The sequence below is a fragment of the Periophthalmus magnuspinnatus genome, chromosome 15 (genome assembly GCF_009829125.3).
Source record: "Periophthalmus magnuspinnatus isolate fPerMag1 chromosome 15, fPerMag1.2.pri, whole genome shotgun sequence".
In the NCBI taxonomy this organism is placed as follows: domain Eukaryota; kingdom Metazoa; phylum Chordata; class Actinopteri; order Gobiiformes; family Gobiidae; genus Periophthalmus; species Periophthalmus magnuspinnatus.
This window is the reverse complement of record NC_047140.1, coordinates 13,697,837-13,709,515: the sequence shown is the minus strand read 5'-3', so window position 1 is coordinate 13,709,515 and position 11,679 is coordinate 13,697,837. Positions and strand designations below refer to the sequence as shown.

At 36.5% G+C, this 11,679-nt stretch overlaps 1 protein-coding gene across 1 annotated transcript; it reads right to left on the bottom strand.

Annotated features, from left to right (window-relative positions):
- Positions 1-529: 529 nt before the first annotated feature.
- Positions 530-10,015, bottom strand: LOC117382947 (GTPase IMAP family member 8-like). Its single transcript, XM_033980193.2, has 6 exons — positions 10,003-10,015; positions 7,949-7,991; positions 7,739-7,786; positions 3,947-4,591; positions 2,600-3,730; positions 530-2,495 (listed from the first exon to the last, which is right to left on the bottom strand). Exons 2-6 carry the CDS (start codon positions 7,962-7,964, stop codon positions 853-855), a joined length of 3,483 nt encoding a protein of 1,160 aa, XP_033836084.2. The 5' UTR covers positions 7,965-7,991; positions 10,003-10,015; the 3' UTR covers positions 530-852.
- Between the last annotated feature and the right edge of the window lie 1,664 nt (positions 10,016-11,679).

The window sequence follows — 11,679 nt, the reverse complement described above, 5'->3', positions numbered from 1 at the left end:
TTTAATGACTCGTCCTGAGATGAGTAACACCATAAACTGAGTTGGACATGGTAGTATCCAAAGAGAATGACTTCTTGGATGTGTAGCCTACAGTTCATGTCAGTCTGAGGCAGACTGTGAAACCACTTGTGGCTGGTTATAAGCTCCACTTGGCTCAGCTGGAAAGTGCTTCATGACAACAGTACTTTCACGTTACAGCTAGAGCTCTGTCCCACCAACGCAGATGATCTAGCACTTTAGGCCATACTTCAAAAAAGCAAACAGTTTGTCCTTGTTTTTGTAGCCTCTTAGAAATGGTAAAGTTAAGGTAGACTTTATTTATATATATATATATATATATATATATATATATATATATATATATATATATATATATATATATATATATATATATATATATATATATATATATATATATATATATATATATATATATATATATATATATATATATATATATATATATATATATATATATATATATATATATATTCTCTGCATTTGACCCATCCTTAAAAAAGTGCCACCTTGTTGAAGGATGTCAGAAGCAATGTGCTTCTGTCGTACAGTAGCCAGGGACCCACCTTCAGATCTTGGTCACAACCTTAGCTGGAGGATTTGACCTATCGTGCAAGTTTTAGGTTGATGGGGGAAACCAGAGTGTCTGGAGGAAACCCTTCCAGACACAGGAAGAATATGCAAATGCCACACAGAAAGGAATCAAGCTGGGAACTTACTTTGCTGTGAAGCGAGAGTGCTAGCCACTCTGCCACTGTGCCGCCAGAACAAGAACAACCTTCTTGCTTCTCATGAAGTATGATTTGGCCTCAGAATATTCTTTAAGAAAATTGTTTATAAAATCACACAGGATCTTCTGAAGGAGTTTTCCTTTTCCTTCAGAAGACCCTGTATCAGGTCTTCTAATTCTTTCTTTTGCTCTATTAGCAGTGCATCTTTTCCCTCTTCCTCTAGCACACATTGATTTTCATGTTTTGTCAGTAAATCGTGTATCTTTTTCACATTATCTTTGTTTCTGGACACACATGTCACTATATCACTGATTTCTTTCTTATGCTCCTCCATCTTTTGTCTCTCTTTGTGAGCAGCAAGTGCCTTTAACAGGTCGTATTTTTCATCCTTATCTTTGATACTTTGCTGATACTCCTGCTTACGCTCCTCTAACTCACTGTTGAGTTTCTCTTGAAAGTCATTGAATTCTTCAGCTTTTGTTCTGGCCTCCTCTTTGTACTGATCCTTTTCCTTCTCCATTTCTTCTAGTTTTCTTTGATACTCGTCCTGTAACTCCTTCATCTTTTTCTCCTGTTGTTCACGCATGAGTTGTTCTTTTTCCAGTCGTTTATTTAACTCCTCTCTTTCGTGATCATATTCTTTCTGTTTTAGCCGTTCTGCTTGTCGTCTCTCTTCGTCTTCCAAATGTCGTTGTTCCCACCATTCTTTCTTTTCTTTTTCCCACTGCTCTTTCTCCTTTTCTATCTGCCTTCTGTTCTCCTGGAGTTTGAATTCAATTGTTTTGTTTGACTTTTCTTCTAATTTTATTCTTTCCTCCTGTTCTTTATATCTCTGTTCCAATTCCTGACGCTTTAACTCATCTTGTTCCCTCCTCTTTCTCTCCTCCTCTTCTCTTCTTTCTTGCTCTCTCATCTGTTGCTCTTTCGCCTCTTTAATCTTTCCCTCGAGTTGTTCTCTTTGTAATTTCTCCATTTCAGAGTCTTCCTTTTGTTTCTCCAATTTCAGTTTTAATTCTTCCATAGCCTGTTTATATTTTCTTTCTATCTCCTCCCTCTCTTTTCTCATCTCTTGGTCCTTTTCTTGGAGCAGTCTCTCTGTTTCTTTGTTGATGGCAGCCTCAGCCTTTTTCAGCATGTTGTTGGTGTAGTAGCTTCCTCCGTTCTCCTTCACCATGATGTCGATCTTCTGAAGCAACTCACTGACCTGACTGTGGTTTGTCTCGTTCCAGTTGTTAAACACGTGGTACCTGTTCCCACACTCAGAGAGCAGCTGATTAAAGGAATCGTAATCTTCTCCCTTTATGTACTTTTCAATGGACATATCATGTTTTTCCAATTTATCACCATGAGTGAAAAGAATAATTGTAAACTGATCAGCATCTTCCCCAAAGCCTTTCTTTATAAGCTGTATTGCTTCTCTCTCTTCTGCTGTAAATCGGTCAATTTTTATGACTAACAGAAAGACGTGTGGTCCAGGAGCCAGCAGACTGATGCATTTCACCATTTCCCTATTGATCTCCTCATGAAGCAAGTTTGTATCAAATAATCCAGGAGTGTCCACCACCGCAACACAACGTCCATCAACCTGTGCACTGACTTTTTGGCATCGTTTAGTGACTGAATTTCGACTAAGTTCAACATTAAACTTTTTCCCTCCCAGAATGGTGTTCCCCGAAGAGCTTTTTCCACAGCCAGTTTTTCCTATTAGCACAATCCTTATGCAGTCAGAGTGCTGGTTATTTTTGCCTATAAAATAAAAATAATAATTAAATAAATTAAAATATTCATTAGAAAATGAAGGAAAACATTATGCAATATACATGTTACTTAAATTGAATGCATACACTTACTTGTGAAAATGTTCCTGGACCTCAAATCCTGTATCTCCTGTTGTTGGGTCATTACCTTCTCAAACTGGCCTTGCACCAGTGTCTCAGTCGTGAATGCATTTGGTGCATTCTTGGCCCTTAGAGCCTCTGCATGATCCAAGAGCTTAGAGACTTGCTGCTGCTCCCTGGTGTTGAAGATGAAGTATCGTCCTTCACAAGGCTCATACAACTTCTGAACGTCACTGTCTCCTGTCACAAAGTTGACCACAGCTGGATCAGTTGAGTCCACAGCAAACAGAACCATCGAGAAGAGCTGGGAGCGAGGGCTGAGTGTGTCCTGGATCATCTTCAGTTCAACCTTGTCTTCGTCAGTGAGGGGACCCACAGGTAGGACCAGGATGAAGACATGGACTCCCTCCGGAGCACAGAGGGAGATGTAGTGGAGGCACTGCTGCATCACTACCTCTGGAGGTTTTCCAGACAGAGCTGGCAGTTCCACTAGAGATACCACACGCCCACACACCTCCAACTCATGTTTAACACACTGCCCTGAGCTGCTGGCTGCAGGGACATCTGCTTGCCCTAAAATGGCCTGAGATACTGAGGTCTTCCATGCTCTGGATCTCCCACACAGCACCAGGTTCAGAGCTGGTCTCTTCGTTTCAGTGAAGGTGAGGAATGACTTGTCCTTATCTACAAAGTGCTGAATCTTTCCCAATAATTGATTAAGATTTTTTTCTGACATATTATATTGTTTTCCTTCACAGTCACCAATGAGACCTTCAACGCATGTGTTCTTATCATTGTCTTTGTGAGTGAGAATAACCATGGAGTGTTTAAAAGCATCTGGACCAAAACAGTTTATAATGGACTTAAGTTTGTTTCTGTCACTTTCAGTGAAGTTAGAAGGTTTCACTAACAGCAGCAGGACATTGGGTGCTGGAGAACACAAAGACACACATCTCTGCATTTCTTCTCCCACATTCTTCACAGAGAGACTGGACAGGCCTGGGGTCCTCACTACTGTCAGCTGGTACCCTCTCCACCACCCAGCGTTTTTTACACTGTTTTTTGCATCAGTATGACCAGTAATGAAGTTTGAGAACTTGGTCATTTTGTTATCACTTTTTCCAAACAGCATAATAGTGAAGGCTGTAAATAAATAGATAAACAAATGCATAAATATAATATGTAATTTGTGATGCTCACTTATATACAGTATTTCCTTGAGTTACTGTGTGGTGATGGTGACTTACTTTTATTCCATCAAAGATGTGCAATGATTCCTACAACAGAATATTTATTGTACTATAATTAGAGGCTGAGTACTTCACATTACATTTACATTTTACTAAAGTATTCTCTTACCGGCCTTTTTTACTCTTGCAACGAGTGACTTCACAGTGGGTGCCAGCGGCGCAGGCTCAGGGTCCTTGGATGGTTCATAGCGCAGAGGTTGTACATTCTGTTCTTTCACTATTTTGATTATTCTTGTTAACAAGTTTTTATGATTGAAGTTTAGTTTTTTGTCTACATCAGTAATATTTATCCAAAGATATTCATATCTGCATTTGATGATCATGTCACTTAAATGTGGCTCGTCCATGTACTTCTCTATGTCGCCTAGAGTCTTGTCTCTGAGCGTGGACATCAGGACTAGAGAGTGGTCATAGGCCTGGTCACTGAAGCTCCTCAGGACTGACTCTAGTATGGTTTTGTGTTTCTCAGTGAAGTCTTCAGGCTGTAGAATCAGCAGGAACAGATGAGGACCAGAGTCACAGGCATCAGCTATCTGTTTGACCAGCTCTGTGAGTTGGACTTCAGAAAGGCCGGGCTTGAACAGGTCTGGGGAATTAATGACAGATATTTTCTTCTCTTGAAGTTCTCCACTTTGTCTCTCAGGACTTTCAGATTCTTTCTTTGCGTCAAACTTTGTCTCATTCAGCAACAGGTTTCCCACAGAGCTCCTCTGAAACCAGCTGTTCCCGAGGAGAACCACCGTCAGCTCAGTCACTGAAAACATACAATTACATATTTGTCAAAAGAACACTAAAAGTGTGACAGTTATAAATAACTACTCCTACAGGGCCTGTTCAGGTCTCTTTGACATCTTTGACATTATGTTACTTGTAACAAACTAAACAGTCCTATATTCTTATTTCTGAAATGTCATTGAAGTCTAAAACTTTTTACTGTATCCAGGGGGGTAAGATATATAGTGCAGTAACACTACTTTTAATATTCATAATTATAAATAGACAAGTGACAGTTAAGTGATCCAGGCAGTTGTGGATAACACAGATGCTGAATTAGCTCTAATACGAGTGATAAACAACTCCCATTTTAGGCAACATGTTCCTCTTTCAAGTGTGTGTGTGTGTGTGTGTGTGTGTGTGTGTGAATGAGCAGATAGATGATGATGACATGTGAGTGTGGATGAACTGTGGATGAACAAGAGGAAGCAATCACCGAAACCAGAGTTGGACCAATAGGAGAAGACAACGCCTGACTGCAACCAGATTAGGCAAGACTACTCAATGTTTAGACTAGGAAGAGCCTCAACTATAAAAGGGTTCAGGAGCCAGAAAGTGGGGTTCGAGAGCGGAGCACCTGGCCAGATCCCAGGTTTTGTATTACATCAGGGACAGTTAGTCAGACCCTTTTGTTTTGTTACTCAAGAGTATTTTGCAGGGTATTCAATAAATAGAAGTGAATTGAACTATTTTTGTCCTGTGAATCCTTCTCCATTAACAAGCACTTGGAGGAAAGAGTTTAAGGTAATAAAGAACAATTAAGTACTTCTCTTAAAGAAGGTGGAAAAGGCTTAGTACTGTTTTTGAGTAGAGGTGGAAAACAAATGTTAAATTAAAGGAGTCAGATAAGTAAAAAGATGTAAATTCTTCCAAACAGAGGATACAAGTCATTTTTGTCATTCTTGGAGACAAAGCTAAAATAATCTTAAGAGCCTGGTCCCAACCAGGTTTGTATCCAAGAGCTTGTTACGGTAACTCAGCGCCATCTCAGGGTGCTTCACTTCATGAAAACCCCCGGTAAAACAAAATATACTTAAATATTTACTACTGCAGCCAGTGTTTCTTGAACTAATTATTTAGTTGGACGGTAGCACAAGATTCTTGTGTATTATAAACATTTACTCATCTAACACCTAACAGTGGTTAGCGTGCTTCTTAATAACTGCGACTAATCATTGCTATTAACTGACAGTTATTAATTGCACATAATCTTGATTAATTACATTATTTATGAACTTGGAGAAAAAATTGTCCATTTAGAAAGTTTATTTTTAATTGTTTAACTTCTACATATTACATACATTAAATATTGGGATAAAACCAAAAACTTGATGCATATAATCTCCTTGAGATCTGTAACTTAAAATAACATCTTCACTATCAAAACATATCTAAGTAAGTTTAATAACCAACCAATACAAGCTTGTGGTTCATATAAGCAAAACTTGTATTGAAAATGCATGTGTAATCTGAATCTATTGCTGATATGTAATGAGAAATAAATAATTAGTTAATAACAAATCTTACACCAACAAGCACATTAAAGAGGAGATGTTTTACTTCTCTGGGGTATTAACTGCTAACACATATTTAGAACACTGTGTTATCTTTTATTGTTTTGAAAATGCTATATATTTGCCAGATACAAACTATTAACATGTTTTATAAGTGTAGTGTCACTTTCATTTTTGACGCTCTGCATCAAAAACCACTTCCTCTTCACAGTGGTATCACAACACAACTGCCGCATGTTCCACCAATGAAACTACTGCACATTGCATCAGGTTTGTAAAGCTCTAGTGTATTGTTTTGTATCATACTTTGTATATTTATGGAGAACTGTTGTGTAAGAGCATTAGGTGATGTAGGTTTGTGGGCATTGGACAAATCTTACAGCTACTCATAAGGAAGGTTTGAATCTGGCCTGGGAGAGGTTGCTAAAATACTCAAACAAGCAAGGATGAAATAAAACCACTCCAGGCATGTTTTTTGATGAGGTGGAAGAAAGGTAAAAAGTACATTTTGCATAATACCCCCCTGATAATCATAACAAATATTGGACTTCGTAAAAAAAAGTCCCCATCTGTGAAGCATTTGGCAGTGAGGTGAGGGGCAATCATTGCAGCTTGCGGCGATATTCATTATTATTGCTTTATTTAGGCTATGACTTTAAGTTGTTTTTGGATTTGCACTTTGGTTTAGCTGTTATGGTTGTAAAGCGGTATACAAATAAAATTTGATTTGATGAGGTTTTTTATTTCCTGGCCTATGTCAGTGTTCTTTTGCTTTTAATCATTGAGCACAACAATTAATTTTCTTTAAGGTTCAGTTTTGGTATTACTTAAAATTAAGGCGGCAACAATTAATCTGAATAACTGTGACTATTTGACTATTAGAATAAACATATATTGATAATCACAATCATAATCTGTAATATTTGATGCTCCCTGTATATACCCTGGATGTGTCAGATGACTGTAATTACATTACACCAATGGGAGCGGAGGATTCACTTTTTGCTACATAGAGATGAAACTTGGAACACAGACTCTGTCAGGACAAGTAAAAGATTATTATGGCTATTATGGCTTGGCCCCAAAGGAAGTCAGGAAGTCTGCCACATTTAGCAGAACCTGATACAATAAAAATCTGTCACGGTTTTACTTAGGACTTGGAGAGATATCAACGACAAACTTGCAAAATCATACTTCTCGTGCTTTTAAGCTTTTAATATGACTTTCTTGTTATCTCTTTCCAAAAGGCCACCACGTCAACTGTGGTACATCACCTCGCGTACCACAGTTTGAGAACCACTGTCACAGACCATGGAATATTGGCACACACATTCTCGACAAACAAAAACGTTGATGAGGACATACCTCTATCTCCAACTATGCAGCCTTAAGAATGTCAGAGAGATAAACTGACACTGGGGTTAGGAGTGGCAGACAGGCATGTAGCCACATTCGGCTCATCATAGAGATATTTAACAATACAGTTTACTACATTCCATTTTGAGGGGCCACATGTAGGATTTTTACTTTAAATTATGTCTCAACACAACATGCTACCTGCCATAATATTTCTTTTTTTTATATATATATATATCTACAGTTTGTATACTTACTGTTAGGTGGTAACGTGTCAAAACTATTGCTACGCTTCCGTGACACATCTGCAAAACATAATAAATAATACAAATAAAATATAACAAAATGAGCAGGAGAACCATTTGAAAAGCATGATAATTGCTTCTGCTCAAATCTTAGTTAAATGTTAGAATCACACAGCTTTATATTAATTTCTGGAGGCTTGGAGTAAAATATAATGTAGTTACCAGGTTCAGCGGCCATGATGTCAGACTTTGAGAAACATCACATCTGAAAAGGTGAGAAGTAATCCTTTTGTGAGTTTATCTTGTACAATGCATTTAGATTAGCAAAACAACAAGCACAAGACTCCGAAGCTCACTATAATGCTTTTTTTCTGATATCAACTTTATTTGTAATCAGAGGTAAGTAGTAAGATGACTATTCATAAGTTTCAGGCAAATAATACATTTCTGATTTAAAGGAGTATACTATAGTGAGTACTTTTGACATTAAAAAGATGCACTATTTTGATTTGAACCTGTTTTACATCCTGTGCCCTTCTACCCTACTAAAGCAATCACATTAGAAGGACTGTTTTGCAATAGTCTATTCAAAAGAAGAACCTTTACTCACTAAATTCTTAATGCACCAGAAGATGAAAAATAAAGTAAAAAGGGAGCCCGTTACATACGCACAAACCTGTAACACAGAATAAAAATTGTTCAAATACCACACCCTCCACTCTGTGTCCCTCCTCCTCTCTCTCCTTTTATCTCTCTTTCACTCTTTTTCTCTGTCTCTATCAGCTGTGAGGATTTACAGTAATATATACATAATACTGTGCATTTGAATTTTAGATTACATTTTTTTCAGTCCTCAAGAAAGCTGTGAACTCAAAATTTAACATTTAAGTTTAAGTGCACAAACATTTTTCTACATTTTTTACTTTAATCTCCAGTTGTACACTTGGTTCCTTCTAGTCTCTCAATTGATCAGCGACATATTGGATTTTCTTGTCTCATGGATAAACTGTCAACACTGAGGAATAATACCTCCACTGGCCATGACCCCTCACTCCTAGAGTTCAAAGGCTAAAGGTCAACACCATAACAAAGAATCAGAAAATGAGAGCAACAAATGAGGGGTCAGACATGTCACGGCCTCAGCTAATATCTTACACGAGCTACTGGATCAACAAAATCAAATTAAAATGGTGGACTTTCAAGAGCTGCAAAAAGCCAATCACAGTTATGATATTTGTTCTCTTGTAGTTATTAGTAGTACAATTCAGTTGATGTAAAGCCACTGTTAAGAAGAATACTTTTTAAATGTATGCAGTTGAATACACTGAGATGCATTATTTATAGCACCTGTAGAACCACTCTGTATGTCCCTTACTAAGCGGGTGCTAGCTACAGATGGATACCACAATAATGTCCTATTTCCAGAAGTAAATTTCCCATTCAAATATAAAAAACAAATCAAGTATCAAGAGTTTGAAGGCAGGACAGAGGCTATCCAGCTATGTGGTCACTGATGTACATACTGCAGTAGTTTTATGTCTGAAAAGCATGATTAAATAAGATTCTGTGAACTGTTTGAATAAGTTAGCAGATTATAAAGTTTCAGAAACACATTTTAAATAAAATTATAGGCCTTGTGGCCATTAGTTACTACATAGTTTAGTCATTAGCCATGAGCTTTCAAACTTTTAATACTCCAGACTAACTAATGAATTTGGCTGTTGTGTATATTTTGTCTCCTGTCCTTTTTTTTTTAACTATGTACAAATTAATATTTGTGTCTGAAATAAATAATACATAAAAATAAATACATTAACTTTTGAAAAGTCTATGGGAAAAAAATGAATGCAACATTTACTTCTTTTCCAGGGGGGTGAGTCACTGTTAAGCTCCATTTCCTTTACAGTGGCCAGTACACAAATGAAAACAATGTAGCCGAAACAAAATGTCTCTCAGATTTTAGCAAAGGTGATGGTCCCACTCACACAGACACAGTCAAGTTTACTCACAGTACTGGAGATAACCTTATTTGTGATCAGTGATAAGTAGTAAAATGACTATGCAAAGGTTTCAAGCATTAATTCCTGGTTCGTGAGTACTTTCCACATTCAAAAGCTGCACTATTTTCATTTGATCGCTTTTTGCTATGGCTTAAAACTTGAGGAGGAGTTATATAAATATAAGTCAGTGTAATACACCTTTCTAACTTACTAAAGCAATCACATTTAGATGGACTATTTTTTTATTTGTCTATTTAAAAGAAGACCGTTACTTACCGTCTGAATTCTTAATGTGCCATAACACGAAAAAGAAAGTAAAAAAGGGAACCGGTTGCACACACAAGCCTTTAGGACATAATAGACACTGTTCATATACCACATCCTCTTCATCCTATCTCTCCATTTATCACTTTTATCTTTTTCTCTCTTTTTGGAATGACTAAAAATTAAGTGTGCTAAAATACAAAAGTTAAAAGTTACAGCATACAATAGTACAATATAAAATAATACAATACAGGCATTTCTTCACAATGGACAGATGGACAGAGTTTTTAGACATAGACAATCATGAGATGTTGTGTTAAAAATTTCTCATATCAAAGTTCAACAAAAAAGTGAGACAGGCAGTCCATCAAGTAGTGCCTTATCAAGTTGTCCCTTATCACCCGATATGAAGGGCTGAGTGAAAGAGTGTATCTAAAGGTCTAAATGTACTGGTACTGGTTTTATTATGTACAAATCAACAAGTTTGAAAAAAAAAAAAAATGGCATTGAAAAAATTCCCAAGCCATTCAATAGTCAATAATATTTCAAATAAAACAAGTACTTCTAATGAAAGTAAGTTACATTAAACCAGGTGAAAGATGCTCTACTACAGTTTTATCCACTCCACACGTTTATTTATTTTCCACTAAACTAATGCAAATGTTTTATTTGTATTATTATTTTAATCATTTTACTTATGAGCTATTGTGTCTTTAAATTTTGGACCTTGAGGATTAATAAGTCTTCATATTTTGAACCTATTCTTTCTTTCTTCTTTACGCTGGAGAGAAAAAGGACAAGTAAAAGATGCAGCAGGAGTCCCCAGTAGTCCCCTGGCATAATGGGTTAGATATATGAACATTGTCTTTCCTTTATCTCAAATATCTCACAGTTTTTGTCAAATGATAAAATGATACTCATCTTCTTGTCATGGTCAAGAGAAAGAAGATGTCCATGAGCCCATTGTCACAGAAACATATTACAGCCAAAAAAACTAACTACTTAATAGTGACTTTTGGCAGATTATTCTCTTATTCTCTTCTTTGAGCACAGACTCAAAGAAGAAAACCACCAACTAAAATATTGCTGCTTGAAAATATTGGAACGGTGTGGCCCTTACTCTTTGTAGATGTGTTGTCCCAACATAGAATGTGTTGTAAATGTATAAATATACTTTGTAAATATACAAAGAAAATGTAACCAGAATTACAATACTCTTTTTCACAAAATTTTGCTGCCCTAACAACTGTCAATAATTTGATAATTTGATTATTATTATCATTTGAGCAATAAAGACATTTGAAAAAAGTTAAAGACTTTTATTTCAAATACACTAAAAATGCAAAATGATACGTGTTTCCATTTCACTTCTACATTCTACACAACATTTACATGGATGTAGACCTACACATTTTTATTTTATGGACTATATACAGTTCCATGCTGCTTACCAGATCATTGGTTCTTTGTTCTTTCATACAATTAGCCATATTTCAAAAATATTTACATTTATTGGATTATATACAATATAAAACTAAATCTACAAATATAACACCACTAAATATGTGCTAAAAGTTCAGTAAAAGATCACTCAGTCACTTGTTTTCAGGTAGACGATTGTCCTGCTCTGCTCTGCTCTCATAGAGTGTATCGCTTCCTGTCAAATAGGAAGTGATACACTCTATGGTG

Bases quoted from the DNA above. Each gene is read 5' to 3' on its own strand.
- LOC117382947 (XM_033980193.2), bottom strand. The intron at 3,731-3,946 runs GTAAGAGAATAC...ATTTATTTACAG, and splicing joins TGCAAGAGTAAAAAAGGCCG to CCTTCACTATTATGCTGTTT. The intron at 2,496-2,599 runs GTAAGTGTATGC...TTTATTTTATAG, and splicing joins GTCCAGGAACATTTTCACAA to GCAAAAATAACCAGCACTCT.